The following is a 13,239-nucleotide window of genomic DNA, read 5'->3' as shown; positions in this document are numbered from 1 at the left end:
GAGCAATTTGTTTTCTTTCATAACAGACCTTGATGTAGCTCCGTGCATCCAGCGGCCTGTGGATTTGGTATTTCTACTGGATGGCTCAATGCGGCTCGGGTTGGACAACTTCCGGTATGTCCGTGAATTCATCCAGAAGACGGCAGACAGACTCATACTGGCCCAGAACAAGAATGATCGTATGCGAGCCCGCTTGGCACTCGTAGAGTTCGGCAAGGAGAATGAGAACCACTTAGCCTTTGGTCTCACACACGACCCCGCTGTCATCGCCGACGGCTTGGCACGCTTGCCTTATCTGGATACTTCTTCAAGCGTAGGGCCTGCCATCTTCCACACCATTGACAACATCTTGGGTAAAGGAAATGCTCGCAAGACCAGACGCATCGCAGAGATTCAATTTGTTTTCCTTACAGATGGCAACACTGACACCACAAACCTAGATGAGGCGGTTAGTGCCATGCGCGGGGCACAGGTCGTCTCCACAGTGGTAGCTACAAGAGGTGAAGTTGACCAAAGTGTTCTGATGAAGCTGGCTATGGAGGAGCCGCACGCTATCTTTAAAGGAAAAGACTTTTTGGAAATGTCTCAGTCCAGCTTGTTTGACCGTTTCATCCGGTGGGTGTGTTAAAAGAGAGACCACATGGATGTGAACATCATACTGGTGCTACTGCTGTTAATCTGGCATTTTAAACATGAGATACAGTTTACTATGAATCTACTCTGTGCTGTACAACTTGCAAATCACATCACAGCACTGTGCTTTACATTTGTCAGGAAAACTGTATTCATCTTTAATATTTTGTCAAACAAAAAACGAGCATTCATCATGAACCATTAAGCTTTGAGATAATAAACCTGCAGTTTATTGGACATGGCAGTACTGTCGTCTGTACAACGTCAAAAAGGTGATTTAAAGCACTTACTGTGTGCAACATTACTGAAAACAATCACAGAATGAGAACAAAATATTTAGCAACATTACAGTAATTTTGACATTTAAAGCCACAGTTGGTACCTTATATAAATAACTTTTTGTTATCCTGCCTCTTGCTAGATTCTACAGTGGTTCACTAAAAACAACCAATCAGCGCAGAGGAGTCTCTAACGCAGCTGTCAATCACTGCTCGTGAACTGTGGTCAAACTGTCAAACTAGGCAGCACTGATCAAATATGGAGGAAGGTACTGTTACTGCATTGCCTATTTATCATCCAAAATGCTTTAACAAACATATTTTAGTGTACTGTTTAGCTGTAAAATGAGAGTTCTGCTCTGGTTGGTGGGTGGTGTTTTTTCCAGCTCAACTGTTTGCAACATGGCAGCAGGTTCACAAACTTTCTCTGCAGTAATGCCATTAGAAGGAGTTGAGCGTTATCTGTTGAATTGGCATATTAGGATGTCCATAGTAAAACATCACAATGGAGGATGACATCGATGGTTCTGTAAGTTATTAATAACTTACTTAGGACGTTGCTTTGTCACTTTTTCACGTCTACCAGAACCCCTGATATATATACATTCATGAGTAAAAAAAAAAAAAAAGAATTTAAATAAAAAAAATCAGTCGGTCCAGTGGACGACAGCAGATACTGATCAGTGATGGTGGCAAATCTTCTAGACGGTGGCGACAAACTCGGTTGCTAATAAAGGTACCAGTTAGCCAATCTGGCAGCCAACAGTTCATATGGTAGATAAATCAGAATTTTTGCTCTAAGCATGAAGTCAATGCTATAATCACCACCGCAGTGTTGGTGTGGACGGACGGACGAACCGATTGGGGGGAGGGTTAGTATGACGATAGCATTGTCCATCAGCCCAACCCTAGCTACAAGGCAGACTAGGCAGAGGAGTGTCTTTTTTTCCCCCCAGATTATTTTTATCATTTCGCGCTTTATGAAAGTTAACAACTATAGCTCTAAAGGACTAGTGTGTAGGATTTACTGGCATCTAGTGGTGAGGCAGCAAATTGCAACCAACTGAATACCCCTCCCCTCACCCCTTACTTTTTAAAGCATCTAGTAGAACCTACAATGACCTAACATAAAAATGTGAAAGACCCCCTCTAGAGCCAGTGTTTGGTTTGTCCATTCTGGGCTACTGTAGAAACAGTAAGAATAAACAGCAACATTTCTTAATTCATATCATTATAAATGAATGGAAACATAGTTATGAATATTATATTTAATTTCTGCCCATAGACGCCCCAAAGTCCTACATACTGGACCCTTCAGACAAAAAAAAAATCTAAATCCCTTAACGTACAGTATTTGCATGAGTGTTTGTGAATTCCTCGATACAGTTCTGGAGTAAACGTTATCTAAGTCAAACACCGCTCAGTGCAGTATGTATGCAGTTACTCAGTATCACCAGTTAAGAGTATCAGTGGTCCCCAAGTGGGAGGCAGGACAATGGACAGCTGAATTGGTTTGGTCTGGCTGAGCTGAATGATTGCATTCTTCTTGATTCTCTGCATGTCCACTGCAGACACTCCCATTGCCTCCCTTCTTACATCATGTCCAGCTGCACAGGAAGAGGAAAAAAATGTAAGACTGGAGAGTTTATATAAAAGGTCTCAATAGGCCATGCTGCAAAAATACAGGAAATGGTCTTAAGATGAGTTTGGGGCACTTTAGTTAAATATTTAAACCTAGAAAAGGCCACGGAATTAAAAAAAAAAACAAGAGAGAGAGAGAGAGAGAGAGAAACACTTGCCAAGTCATCAACATCTCCAGTATCTTCAGCTGGCGGTGCAGCCACCTCTTCTTTCTTCTCCTCAGTAACCAGAAACTGAGGACGAAAGCAGCTTCAGTTAGTAGAGTGCACTCATTTCAAATGTGTAAAACAGTCATTGTTACCTTAACTGCTCACAATGGTTTAAATAAGGGAGTCACCTGATTAGCTTCACTTTTGGACACGGTGCTTCCTTCAACCTCGTCCTTACTGATCAGAGTTATTACATCTGTCAATCAAACAGCAGGAATTTAGTCTAAGAACATCAAACTCCTTTCAGCAGACTTGTGATTCAGGCTGCAGCACATTTTTTTAAGCACCTACTTTTGTATTATTTACTTATTTTGCACTCAAGACATTATGTAGAAATTTATTCCCATCTCAAGGGAGGAATGATTTGAGAGAAATCCTGCAGCCTTGAGTAAGGAGGCTTATCATACCTTGAACCAGCAGGTCCCAGAAGTCCTCCAGCCCTCTGTTTGGGATGCTTCTTTTCAGGGACTGGAGGTAGCCGTTGTACAGACTGGCATCCCCCAGCTGAATTACGAAAGATATTAGACAGTCAAAATCCATTTATGAGTCTCCTAAAAGCTCACACCTACATGCAGACACATGAGCACATACACACACAAGAACTGGCCTCGGTTCAAGTCGCAAGAAATGAAACAGACTCATCGTAATCTTCTCAAGTTGACTCATAATCTCCATAGCAAAAGCAAAACTATGCGTTCTAATATGTCAAGATTCTTTCTTCACACAGACTCTTGTACAAGCAACCCTGCACATCATCATGCATTTTCCCCAAACAGAAGAGAGTGAATGTTTATTTACCTTGACGGACTGCTCTCTAAAAGCCTGGATACAGGTGATGCTTTTCATGTAGTAGTGTGTGTTCTTGTTGCTAAGCAACTGTTCTATCCTGTGAGTCAGTTGCTGACAGACTGGGAAGGACACAGGGGTCACCACAACCAAACAAAGAGATAGACACAATTACAAGTGCTGAACATGAGACATGATGGTTTGTAATGCAGACAGAAAAAATGTTTATCGGGCCAACTCGGCAGAAAAAACAAAACAAAACAAAACAAAAACCTGGACCTCACCCTCTCCAAATGGAAGACTCTTTTTCTTGATCAGAGTGCGGAAATCTCTGGCTGGATCCACACTTCCCACCTGGTGGAGTGTTTAAAATTAGAGAGGAGTGAAGTGAAATGGAATTTTAAAGTACGCCTGGTCGAACAAGCGGTGAAGCACTTTATTTGGAATGGCTGATATTTATAAAAAGTGGTTATCTATCTAGGATTATTATGCAATCCAGCTCCCCTGATTCTCACCGAAGTAACAGAGCCCTCGGCAATGTCAGCCAGGCTATACTCCTCCTCCTCCTCGTCTCCTTTTGCCTTCTTGGCATCTGGCTCCTCTGAGCTGTAAATGGCAACAGAGGTCACTTAGAATACTGAAAATAGTTTTATAATCAGTAGAAGCTCCACACAGACACTTACAAAACACTGCTGTAAAAAAAAAGTCACAAATCACATTCAAAATTCTTTTACACAATCTTCTACATGAATATTCTGTACAGCACAACTGCATGACAAACAATCCGGTGTAAGACGTTCAAAGACCCACCACCACACTGAATCGAACTTACTCTTTGCCAAAAATCTGAGCACTAGTCTTAGGCTTCTTTTTCTTCTCCACTTCTGTGAGAGGAAATTTCCTCTTCATCTCCTCTAGCTGAGCCTGGCAACGTTCAGTAATGACCTGAGGGCGCTCAAGAGCCGCCTTCAACCATGGCTCCATGGGTGGAAGAGAGGTGCCTGGGCTCACTGCCCGATGGTGCAGACACTGGAAGAAAGGTGGAGTAGGGGGAGGTGACACAGACACTGAGTGGGGAAGAAACAATCCGGGTTGAATATTAACAGCCTCTAGCTGATGAAATCATTTTTTGATGACCTGAAAAGATGACACCCATCTCCTTTAAAACTTTACCATCTGCCTCAACTCAAAATAAGACAAAGAAGTACTGTATCTCTTAACTGCAGTACCTGGAAGTGCCTCTGGAAGGCAGGGTTGGGAATGTGGTGGACCTTGAATATGTCCTTTTGTTCGTCATTATCGTCCTTCTCCACCAACATCATGGAGTCAATGAGAGAGTCCACAGCAGCCAGCTGGGTGTCTACAGGAACCACAACACACACAAGTCCATGCCTCCATCATTTAGTGAAGTCTTCAAACTTATTTTTCTCTTTAAAAATACACACACTGCTGCATTCACATGGAATCAGGTAGACGCGGGGTTCTTACTGACATTACAAAATGACATTCGTGGACATCCAAGTACTTTTTTAAGCATTTTCAAAGAGTTCACTCAAAAGGAATAACTCATTTCAAATTAGAATGTATATTAAACATTAATACATGATGTGATCACTGCCTCTCTTTTACTTCACTCTTTTTAGACATAACTGTATAAAATCCTCCACAAAACATTTAAATGGCAGAGAGCTATGGTGCTTATACTAACACAGTGCACCACTTGAGAAAGCGCCGCCATCGAGAAGGTGATGTGTGAGAATTTAATAAAGAAGAAGATGAGCAATTTCTGAGTCTTAGCAATTTAGTTATAATGACTTGAAATACTTTGGTGATAATACAAGACAGTGTTATGTGGTTCATGTGAATTTCAAGGACACTTTAAGCACTTGTTAAAAAAGGGACTATTTTCTAGGTATTCCCGTATTTGATTTTTTCCCTCAAAACTCAGGTACTTTAAGCACTTTCAAAAATCTTGTGCGAACCCTGGGTGGACAGTAGACAGACAACACCTTCTGGACAGCACAGGAAAGCAAACAAAGTCTGATGGACAGGACGGCAAAACGAAACAAGCACAACGACGATATGCAATTATTCTAATAATGCATGTACAAAATGTGGCTTTCTCAACCTAAAATTAATGTCAAATTCCCTCAAAAATGCAAGGGCATTCACTCACTTCAAAAATGGACAATGAAAGGAGAACTGCACTTGTTTATGTTTGTCTGAAAAATAAATTACTAGCTTGTCATTCCATATCGCCCATGTTTTCTCCTTGTGTGAGGTAGCTACATAACATCTGGATGTAAACACTAAAATAGTATTTGGTTTGCGGTCTGCCTGAATCCATGTTGAATCCATGTCATTAGTGAAGTGAGCTGCAGTGACAGCTAGCATCAGACTGTAGTTCTGAACCTGTGTCACATATATAAACCAGTTATGTAAGAGCAGTGGCAGTTAAGCACCACAGCAACTTTCTGCACTTAGAGGGGGGACAAAAATGTCATGTTCACACCTGCAGGTCAAAACACTCTTGCTCCTGCGGTGATAATGAATGGAATGCTCCCTCTTGTGGAGAATCTGCAGTCAGTTAAACATGAGTGAGTGAGTTTGCAAGTTTAGCTAAAAATCAGTTCTATGAGGAGTTTTTTACCTGATGGTGTGATCTTTTTGTTGTTTTCAAGAGAAGGAAATGTGAACTGTCTGAGGTCTTCCATAAATGGCAGCTGGACGTAGATCAGACACTGTTTGAGAATAGAGACAGACCGTTAGCTCTGTGCAATTTAGTAGATAAAATACTTAAAGGAATAGTGTGGATATTTTGAAGTGGGGTTGTTTGAGGTACTTATTCATAGTTGGTGGATTACCTACAGTAGATGGCAGTCTGCATGCTCCCAGTTTGGAGAAGCAGACAGGAGTACCAACATAAACGTTTTGCAATGTGGACAGAGGCAGTTTAAATATATGCTACATTTAGCACATTTTTGTTGCTTTACCTTGACGTCAGACATCCCTTTCAAACAGGGAATTGAAGCCGCTACCTATGCTCTCTTCGATGCCACCAGACTTCTTAAAAAAACAGTAATTTTAATTTGGAGAACAAAGGGGTTGCTAATCCACCACTGCCTCGATCTATTAGTTTGTTTGTGTGACTTTGGTGTTTTAAAGAGTTAGTTTGGATTTACCAAAGTCACACAAAGAAACTAAACAATCGAGGCAGTGATAACCAACAATACCCGTGTTCGGCAAGTTAAAATCAATGTTTTTGTCAAAGGATTCTTAAAATATTCTTAAAATAGTGTACATTTAAACTGCAATTGTTTTTTTTTAGGTGGCTAAAATACATTTTGCTGCTGCCCCTGTTCACAGCAGTACATTGCTTGGATTCTATGGGAGTGATCCTGTCTGCTTCTCCAAACTTGCGTGCCGACTGCACTCCACTTCAGGTAATGCACTGATTATAGTCAAGTTCTTCCTACAGCCCCACTTCAAAAAGTCCGCATTATCCCTTTAAATAGCATGTTTGGAGTCTGTGATCTCACCTCATAGCCTGGCTTGATGCACGGAAAGGCTGCTCCTACTTGAGGGTTGCTGCGCCGGTCATAGGTGTAACGCACAATGGCCACCATGTTGAGTTCATCCAGCGCTCTGATGAGAGCAGACATCGCAACTGCTGCATGCTGCTCCGACAGAAGAGCAAAAACAGAAACAGTCAGTGTCAAAATATAGTCACCAGCAATGTGGCAGGTCTCTCCATGCTCACCTCATCGTCCTTGCCAGAAAACATCTTAACAACTTGACTCCCCATGAACTGATGGCGTTGTACCTCCAGGCAGATGGTAAAAATAAACAAATAAAATAACTTGCTAAAAAATGTACTTGATCTGAGATTTGTTTTTGATGTCATTAAATCACACCAGCATAAAAAGTATAATACCATGTTTTGTTTGGTGAAGCCGAGAACCGCAAAGCACTTCCCATCATGCTTGTATTTCATCTGGTCTTGATCCACTTTGGAGAAGGGAACAATATCACTTCCATAACGGAAACCTGTGGACAGAAAAGAAGCAAGTTTTTATAGTGCTATTAAATGGTAAGTACAACATTAAGTCATCAAGTTTCAAACAACTTTCTCACCTTGGATGGTATCATCCTTCTGCACCTCCGTCTCATTGTCATCATCCAGACAGTAGACGGTCTCTCTCTTCACGTCGTCTTTCTGATTGGTTTGAGCGTCAACTGTTGTCCATGTTTTCTTCAATCTCTCTTCTGTCACCTGGAATACACAGCGAGTGGTATTAAAACATGAGAAAACCTTTGTGTGACTGACGAGCTCATATCTGTGTATTTACATGACACTATAGTAAAGTGAAAGCATTTTGAAGGATACCTTTCACATACAGTGAGTGAATGAACAAAACATGGATAACTGTCACGTATTTACAATACTCAGGCAACTAGTACATCACTACTAAGCAATGTAACTTTAAATTACAAGATACATACTGGGGAAAAACTGATTTACTTTTAAGTAAACAAATAAAAAATGACAAACATCTTGACTAAAATTCTAAATTACATTATTTGCAGTAACCAATGAGCAAAATGCATTTTTGCCACAAGGTGTCATGAATCGACCAGATTAAAGAACAATAACTATAAAGTAGACTGTAGAAAAGTAACTGCAGAGTGACATGATTACATGTGGAACAGCACTTTTTTTAGACAGCATCTCATCATTCAGTTTAATTGTGTAATAGGCATGTAGAGTACTGGTTCTCAAACTATGGTGCGTGTAGCACTGGTGGAAGGCGAGCTCCCTCTAGTGGTACGAAGTATTCATTTATATTTTAATTAATTCAAATATATACACCGATCAGCCACAACATTAAAACCACTGGTGGGTGAAGTGAATAACATTGATCATCTCAATGCAATGTTCTGCTGGGAAACTTAAGGCCCTGTCATTCATGTGGATGCCACTTGACGTGCTCCACCAACCCAAACCGTTACGGACAAGTGATCCCTCACAGCTACGGCACTCCCTAATGGCAGTGGCTGCCCCAGCAGGACAATGCACCAAATGCCAAATCACAAAAACTGTTCAGAAATTGCCTGAGGCCCAAAGAACTCAAGGTGTTGACCTGGCCCCCCCAGTATCCGAATCTGGGCGTGCTGGTACCCCACCTCAAGACCAACAGGTCTCAAACACCACAGGACACCCCCTAGAAGTCCTGTACCTCGACATGTCAGAGCCAAGCTCATTCCAAGGAGGCGCCACTATCGGAGGTACCTCTGGGGTACTGGCACGTCCTTGAAGAATCTGGGGAATATGGAGGCCAGGTCGACACCTTGAAGTCTCCACAGCACCTGATGAAGCGCTGGCCCTTGACTAAAAGTTACCAGATGATGTCTAATTTCATGACGCTACTTTGCATTTGTTGTCATCGCACATCAGTGTAAACATTCAAACGTAGCTGAAATAGATTCAACGTAAAAATCCTCAGTAAAACATTTAAATGCCATGAGAGCTGTGGAGCCTATACTATAGTGCACCACTTTCTCACACTTCCAATCCAGAGAGCAAGAGCGTCATGTAACCTTAGAAACTTGCTAAAACTGAACTCCCACAGCAAGCTGCGTCTCCTCTCCTCCTGCCTGCCCCACACCTACTGCATGGAGAAGGGAGGAGTGAGGGGGAGAGACCCTGCACTGATGGCAGGAGAGTCACGGTCATGTACAGTCAATGATATATGTTCTTCTGATTAACATTAAACCTGCCTCCTGCGTTTACAGTTAGTACTTTATCAGGGTTATTCCAGTGCACTTCAGAGTCAACTCACTGCTTTGTATCCAACAATTCGGATAGACAGACAGCTGCCGATGGTCAGCTGACAGGGCCAGGCCATGGGTCTCCTTTCGATACGCTTGAACATGCACAGCTGCTCAAGTGCATTCCTACAGCAGGAGTGAAGCACATGGAAAGCCAAGTCAAATGACATCATTCAATAGGAGCATTAACTTCTTTTATATGTAAAAGACTCGTGTGGCTCAGAGAGGAAAACATATGTGAAGAAAGAAAACTAAATATCCTGTGTTTAATACAAGCCCACCAACCGGAAGGAGTAAATTTCATCCAGGCCGTCCTCCTCATCCAGGCTCAGCATGATGTGTTTCACCATGTCCAAGCCACTCTTCTGTTCCCTGGACAGACCTTTGCCTGTGCTGGGGTGACCAGGGCCTCTTCCATCCGCATCTCCACCACCCTCTTCATCAGCCTCCGCAGGGAAAGGCAAACTGAGAATATATGTAGCAGCATGCCACCAAAAATACCAATTATTAGCTACATCTAGTATCTCCCACAGTTAGCCTGATATCGATGCTGCACAGTGGTGGTCCTGGATGTTCTAGTCAAGCTCTCCTTTCGATACACTCTAACAATAATTAAATGGCTGCCATTTGCTTGCCCATCAACCACTGAACGGTTTAGGTCCAAGATATTTGTCAAATCCCCTGACCTAATATGAACCCTGCAGACCTCTCAAGTCAGCTGGCTCGGGATTACTGGGTATTCCCACAGTAAAAACTAAACATGATGAAGCTGTTTAGCTGCTACGTGGCTTAAATGTGGAATAAAATGCCAGCAGTGCTAAGACTTGAGACAGTATTGAGCACTTTCAAATATAAAATGAGGACCTATCATTTAACCACTGCTTTTAATTAATTCTTTAAACAGATTTTTGTTTGCTTTATTATTTTTCAGTCTGTGTGCTTTTAATTGTATGTTCTATTGTTTTACTCTGTTTACGTCTGCCCATTTGCCTTTGTTTCTACTCTATGTGCCTCTGAATGCTTGCTTTTATTGTTTATTGTGCTTTTACCTGTGTAAACTATAAAGCACTTTGGGTTGTCTTTGAGTATGAAATGTGCTATATAACTAGATTAACCTTGCCATTTATTACAAGACATACTGACACACACCAATGCATTACTGTTCTCATCATTATGTAATCTCACTGGGAACATTTGTGGGGATTAGTGTATTATATTTGCTTTGAAATGACATTTTGTGACTGTGTCTGAATCTTACAAGAACTGCAGGGTGATGCCAGCTTGTTTCAGGTTTTCAATGATAACGTCCAGCTGCTCTGAGCTGACCTGAGTGCTGAGGTCAGTCAGGAGGGCAATGTTGAGACGATCACATTTCTTCCCCCTGGAAATAAACCCCAAATATTATGTTACATCACTGAAAAAAAAAAAAAAATTCAATCAGCAAAATTAACACTTAAATGCATGTACATCTGTTTTTTTGTTTGTTTATGAATCATGAGAATCATGTATGAGATCCAGGAAGCTTCGTACTTTGTTTCTGTCTGAAGGAGATCCATGCACACAACAAGAGCATCCAGCCCTGTTGAACAGGAGTTAAGGAGGTAACAGACTTTTTAAAAACTGTTTCGATATACTGACAGTAGTAAGATGCAGATCGTCTGTCACAAAAACGACCAATCAGAGCTGAGGAGTCTCTGACACTGCTGGTGAACAGTGGTCAAACTAGGCAGCGCTAACTGAATATGAATCAAGATTCTGTTGCTGCATTGCCTGTTTCTCGCCTCAAATGTTTTCAGAAACATACTTTAGTGCACTGTTTAGCTGCAAGATGAGAAAATTGCTTCGTTTTGGCTCAACTATTTTCAACATCGCAGCCGGGTCACGAACTTTCTGATTTTACAGTGAAACAGTTCACTAAAATATGTGTCTGAAAACATTTAATTTGAGAGATAGGCAATGCAGAATCTTGATTCATATTTAAGCAGCGCTGTGTTCGACAGTCTTACTGCAGTTCATGAGCTGTGACTGACCCCACTGATGGCTGGTCTCTCTGAAATGATCTGTGATTGGCCAAAGTCTTCAGACATTGGCTAGATTTTCTAAAGCCTGAAAAGAGGGCCAAGTGGAAATGCAGAATTCTAGTGTTCTCTCAGACATCCTGAATTACAATATGCTCAAACTTTATTACAGGGTTTCCACACACTTTCATCATCATCATCATCACCCCCACCACTCACGGCCAAGCACCAAACCTGGGGTGAGAGAGCCTTCTCCATAGCTGCCCCCCCCGAACACTCTCCCCAAACACATTTGAGACTGCACTGACCTGTCCCAGTTCAAATGTGTGAATGATGTTGTGTGTATCTTATTGTAGTCTATTTTGTTATCCTTTTTAAGCAATGTAATGTGCCTTTGAGTACCTTGAAAAGCGCTCTATAAATAAAATGTATCATTATTATTTTTATTATTATCATTATTATTGTCAGCTTTTCCATGACTTTCCAAGGACCCTCAATAAAATTTAACAACCATTCACAACATATAAGATGAACACAACTGTATGGTATACTTTACTCCAATGTTAATTATTGTCTAAAAATCAAACAGCAACTTTTCCAGTCTCTAATAACTGGTTTTGTGTGTGACATTATGTGGAACGTTACCCAAAGAAGATTACTGTAATAATTAATTTCAATACACACAAAAAAAATCCATGATTTTTACTAATTCCATGACTTTTCCAGACCTGGAAAATGAGTTTGAAATTTTGTGACTTTCCCAGGTTTTCCATGTCCATGAAAACCCTGTTATCGTGAGATTTCTGCTCAGTTATGCCAAAATTACACTACCTGCCCTAGCTTTCATTGATAAACTAAAGTATCAAGCAAAAGGATACAATCAGCCTGCTGACTCTCTGGATGGATCTGATTTGCTATTTCCTCCAGAAGCTCAAAGTCGGGGATCATAAGATTACGATGCACAGTGATGTTCTGGTACTGGTCATCCTGGTCCAGTGGGTTCTTGGTGGAGTCTGTGCCAAACAGGACTAAAGCCAGCTCATCCTTGCTCTCTGAAAAGACCTGTCAAAAGGGCATTTTCAGTGTTTAATTAGGATGACAAAAAGCCTTAAAGTAGATTTAGTTTGTTTCTTATTTTTGAAAGTGTGTGGGAGAAATGTACCTGCCGCTGGACAAACTTCTGGATGACTTTTTTGGCCAGTTCAAAGGGGGGCTCTTCACCCGGGGCAGAGTTGGACATGGAGAACCCCACATCCATACACAACACCAGTGCTGACTACAGGAAACAAACAACACAAGAAGGCATTCTTATTTTTTAAACTGCATTATTTTGGTCAGCAAATTGTTCTCACGCTGTTAAAACCACCACACATATATTGCTTTATATACAATCATGGGGGGGGCGTGACAACGTTAGCTTCAACATGTCTCAACATGTCGCCAACATTTAACGTCTGAAGCTCGATGACGGAGAATTTTGTTTCTAACGTTTGGACACCGCCCGTTAAACACGGCGAACACTATCTAACAAAGCTGGTCACCACATTTAATTAAATTATCCTAAAAAATGAACAAAGTAACTTACTTTGGAACCTGCCATTTTCTGTTTTTCCCTCTTTCAAAGGTTGTGTGTCACACTGTTATGGCTCCGGACGGAAACTGCGAACTGCAGGAACAACGTAGTTCCTGGTTCCGGTGATAATTGTTCCGCAGTTCTTCGAGAGCGCCACAGGAGCTGTTGTTACTGTCTGCACACTGTATTAGCTATACACCTGTTTAACGAAACATACCGCACCTGTATCAAGCTGTAATGATGTCATTCGTGGTGTCCTCGTGCTTGAGACG

At 41.5% G+C, this 13,239-nt stretch overlaps 2 protein-coding genes across 4 annotated transcripts in view; one reads left to right on the top strand and one right to left on the bottom strand.

Moving 5' to 3' along the window:
- The window catches only part of LOC125899210 (collagen alpha-2(VI) chain-like), a 22,813-nt gene extending 21,943 nt beyond the window's left edge, over positions 1-870 (top strand). For both annotated transcript variants that reach the window (XM_049593312.1, XM_049593311.1), the window contains exon 28: positions 27-870. In XM_049593312.1, coding sequence (XP_049449269.1) covers positions 27-628 — 602 coding nt within the window. In that variant the 3' untranslated portion in view covers positions 629-870. The remainder of the gene's footprint in view (positions 1-26) is intronic.
- xrcc5 (X-ray repair complementing defective repair in Chinese hamster cells 5) lies at positions 841-13,239 on the bottom strand. Of its 2 annotated transcripts, none has more exons than XM_049593313.1 (21): positions 12,980-13,239; positions 12,557-12,670; positions 12,273-12,456; positions 10,907-10,955; positions 10,635-10,757; positions 9,662-9,841; positions 9,388-9,502; positions 7,682-7,820; positions 7,484-7,594; positions 7,308-7,375; positions 7,087-7,224; positions 6,198-6,288; positions 4,777-4,907; positions 4,380-4,576; positions 4,063-4,153; positions 3,832-3,901; positions 3,560-3,669; positions 3,169-3,265; positions 2,890-2,957; positions 2,711-2,785; positions 841-2,518 (listed from the first exon to the last, which is right to left on the bottom strand). In XM_049593313.1, the coding sequence occupies exons 1-21, from the start codon at positions 12,992-12,994 to the stop codon at positions 2,504-2,506; spliced, it is 2,181 nt and encodes a 726-aa protein (XP_049449270.1). In that variant the 5' UTR covers positions 12,995-13,239; the 3' UTR covers positions 841-2,503. The 2 variants fall into 2 exon arrangements, with proteins under 2 accessions (XP_049449270.1, XP_049449271.1); XM_049593314.1 differs by having other exon boundaries at positions 7,308-7,370; positions 7,482-7,594; positions 12,980-13,238.

The sequence above is a fragment of the Epinephelus fuscoguttatus genome, linkage group LG13 (genome assembly GCF_011397635.1).
Source record: "Epinephelus fuscoguttatus linkage group LG13, E.fuscoguttatus.final_Chr_v1".
In the NCBI taxonomy this organism is placed as follows: domain Eukaryota; kingdom Metazoa; phylum Chordata; class Actinopteri; order Perciformes; family Serranidae; genus Epinephelus; species Epinephelus fuscoguttatus.
The sequence above is the reverse complement of the archived record's forward strand: the minus strand, read 5'-3'. Positions and strand labels throughout refer to the sequence as shown.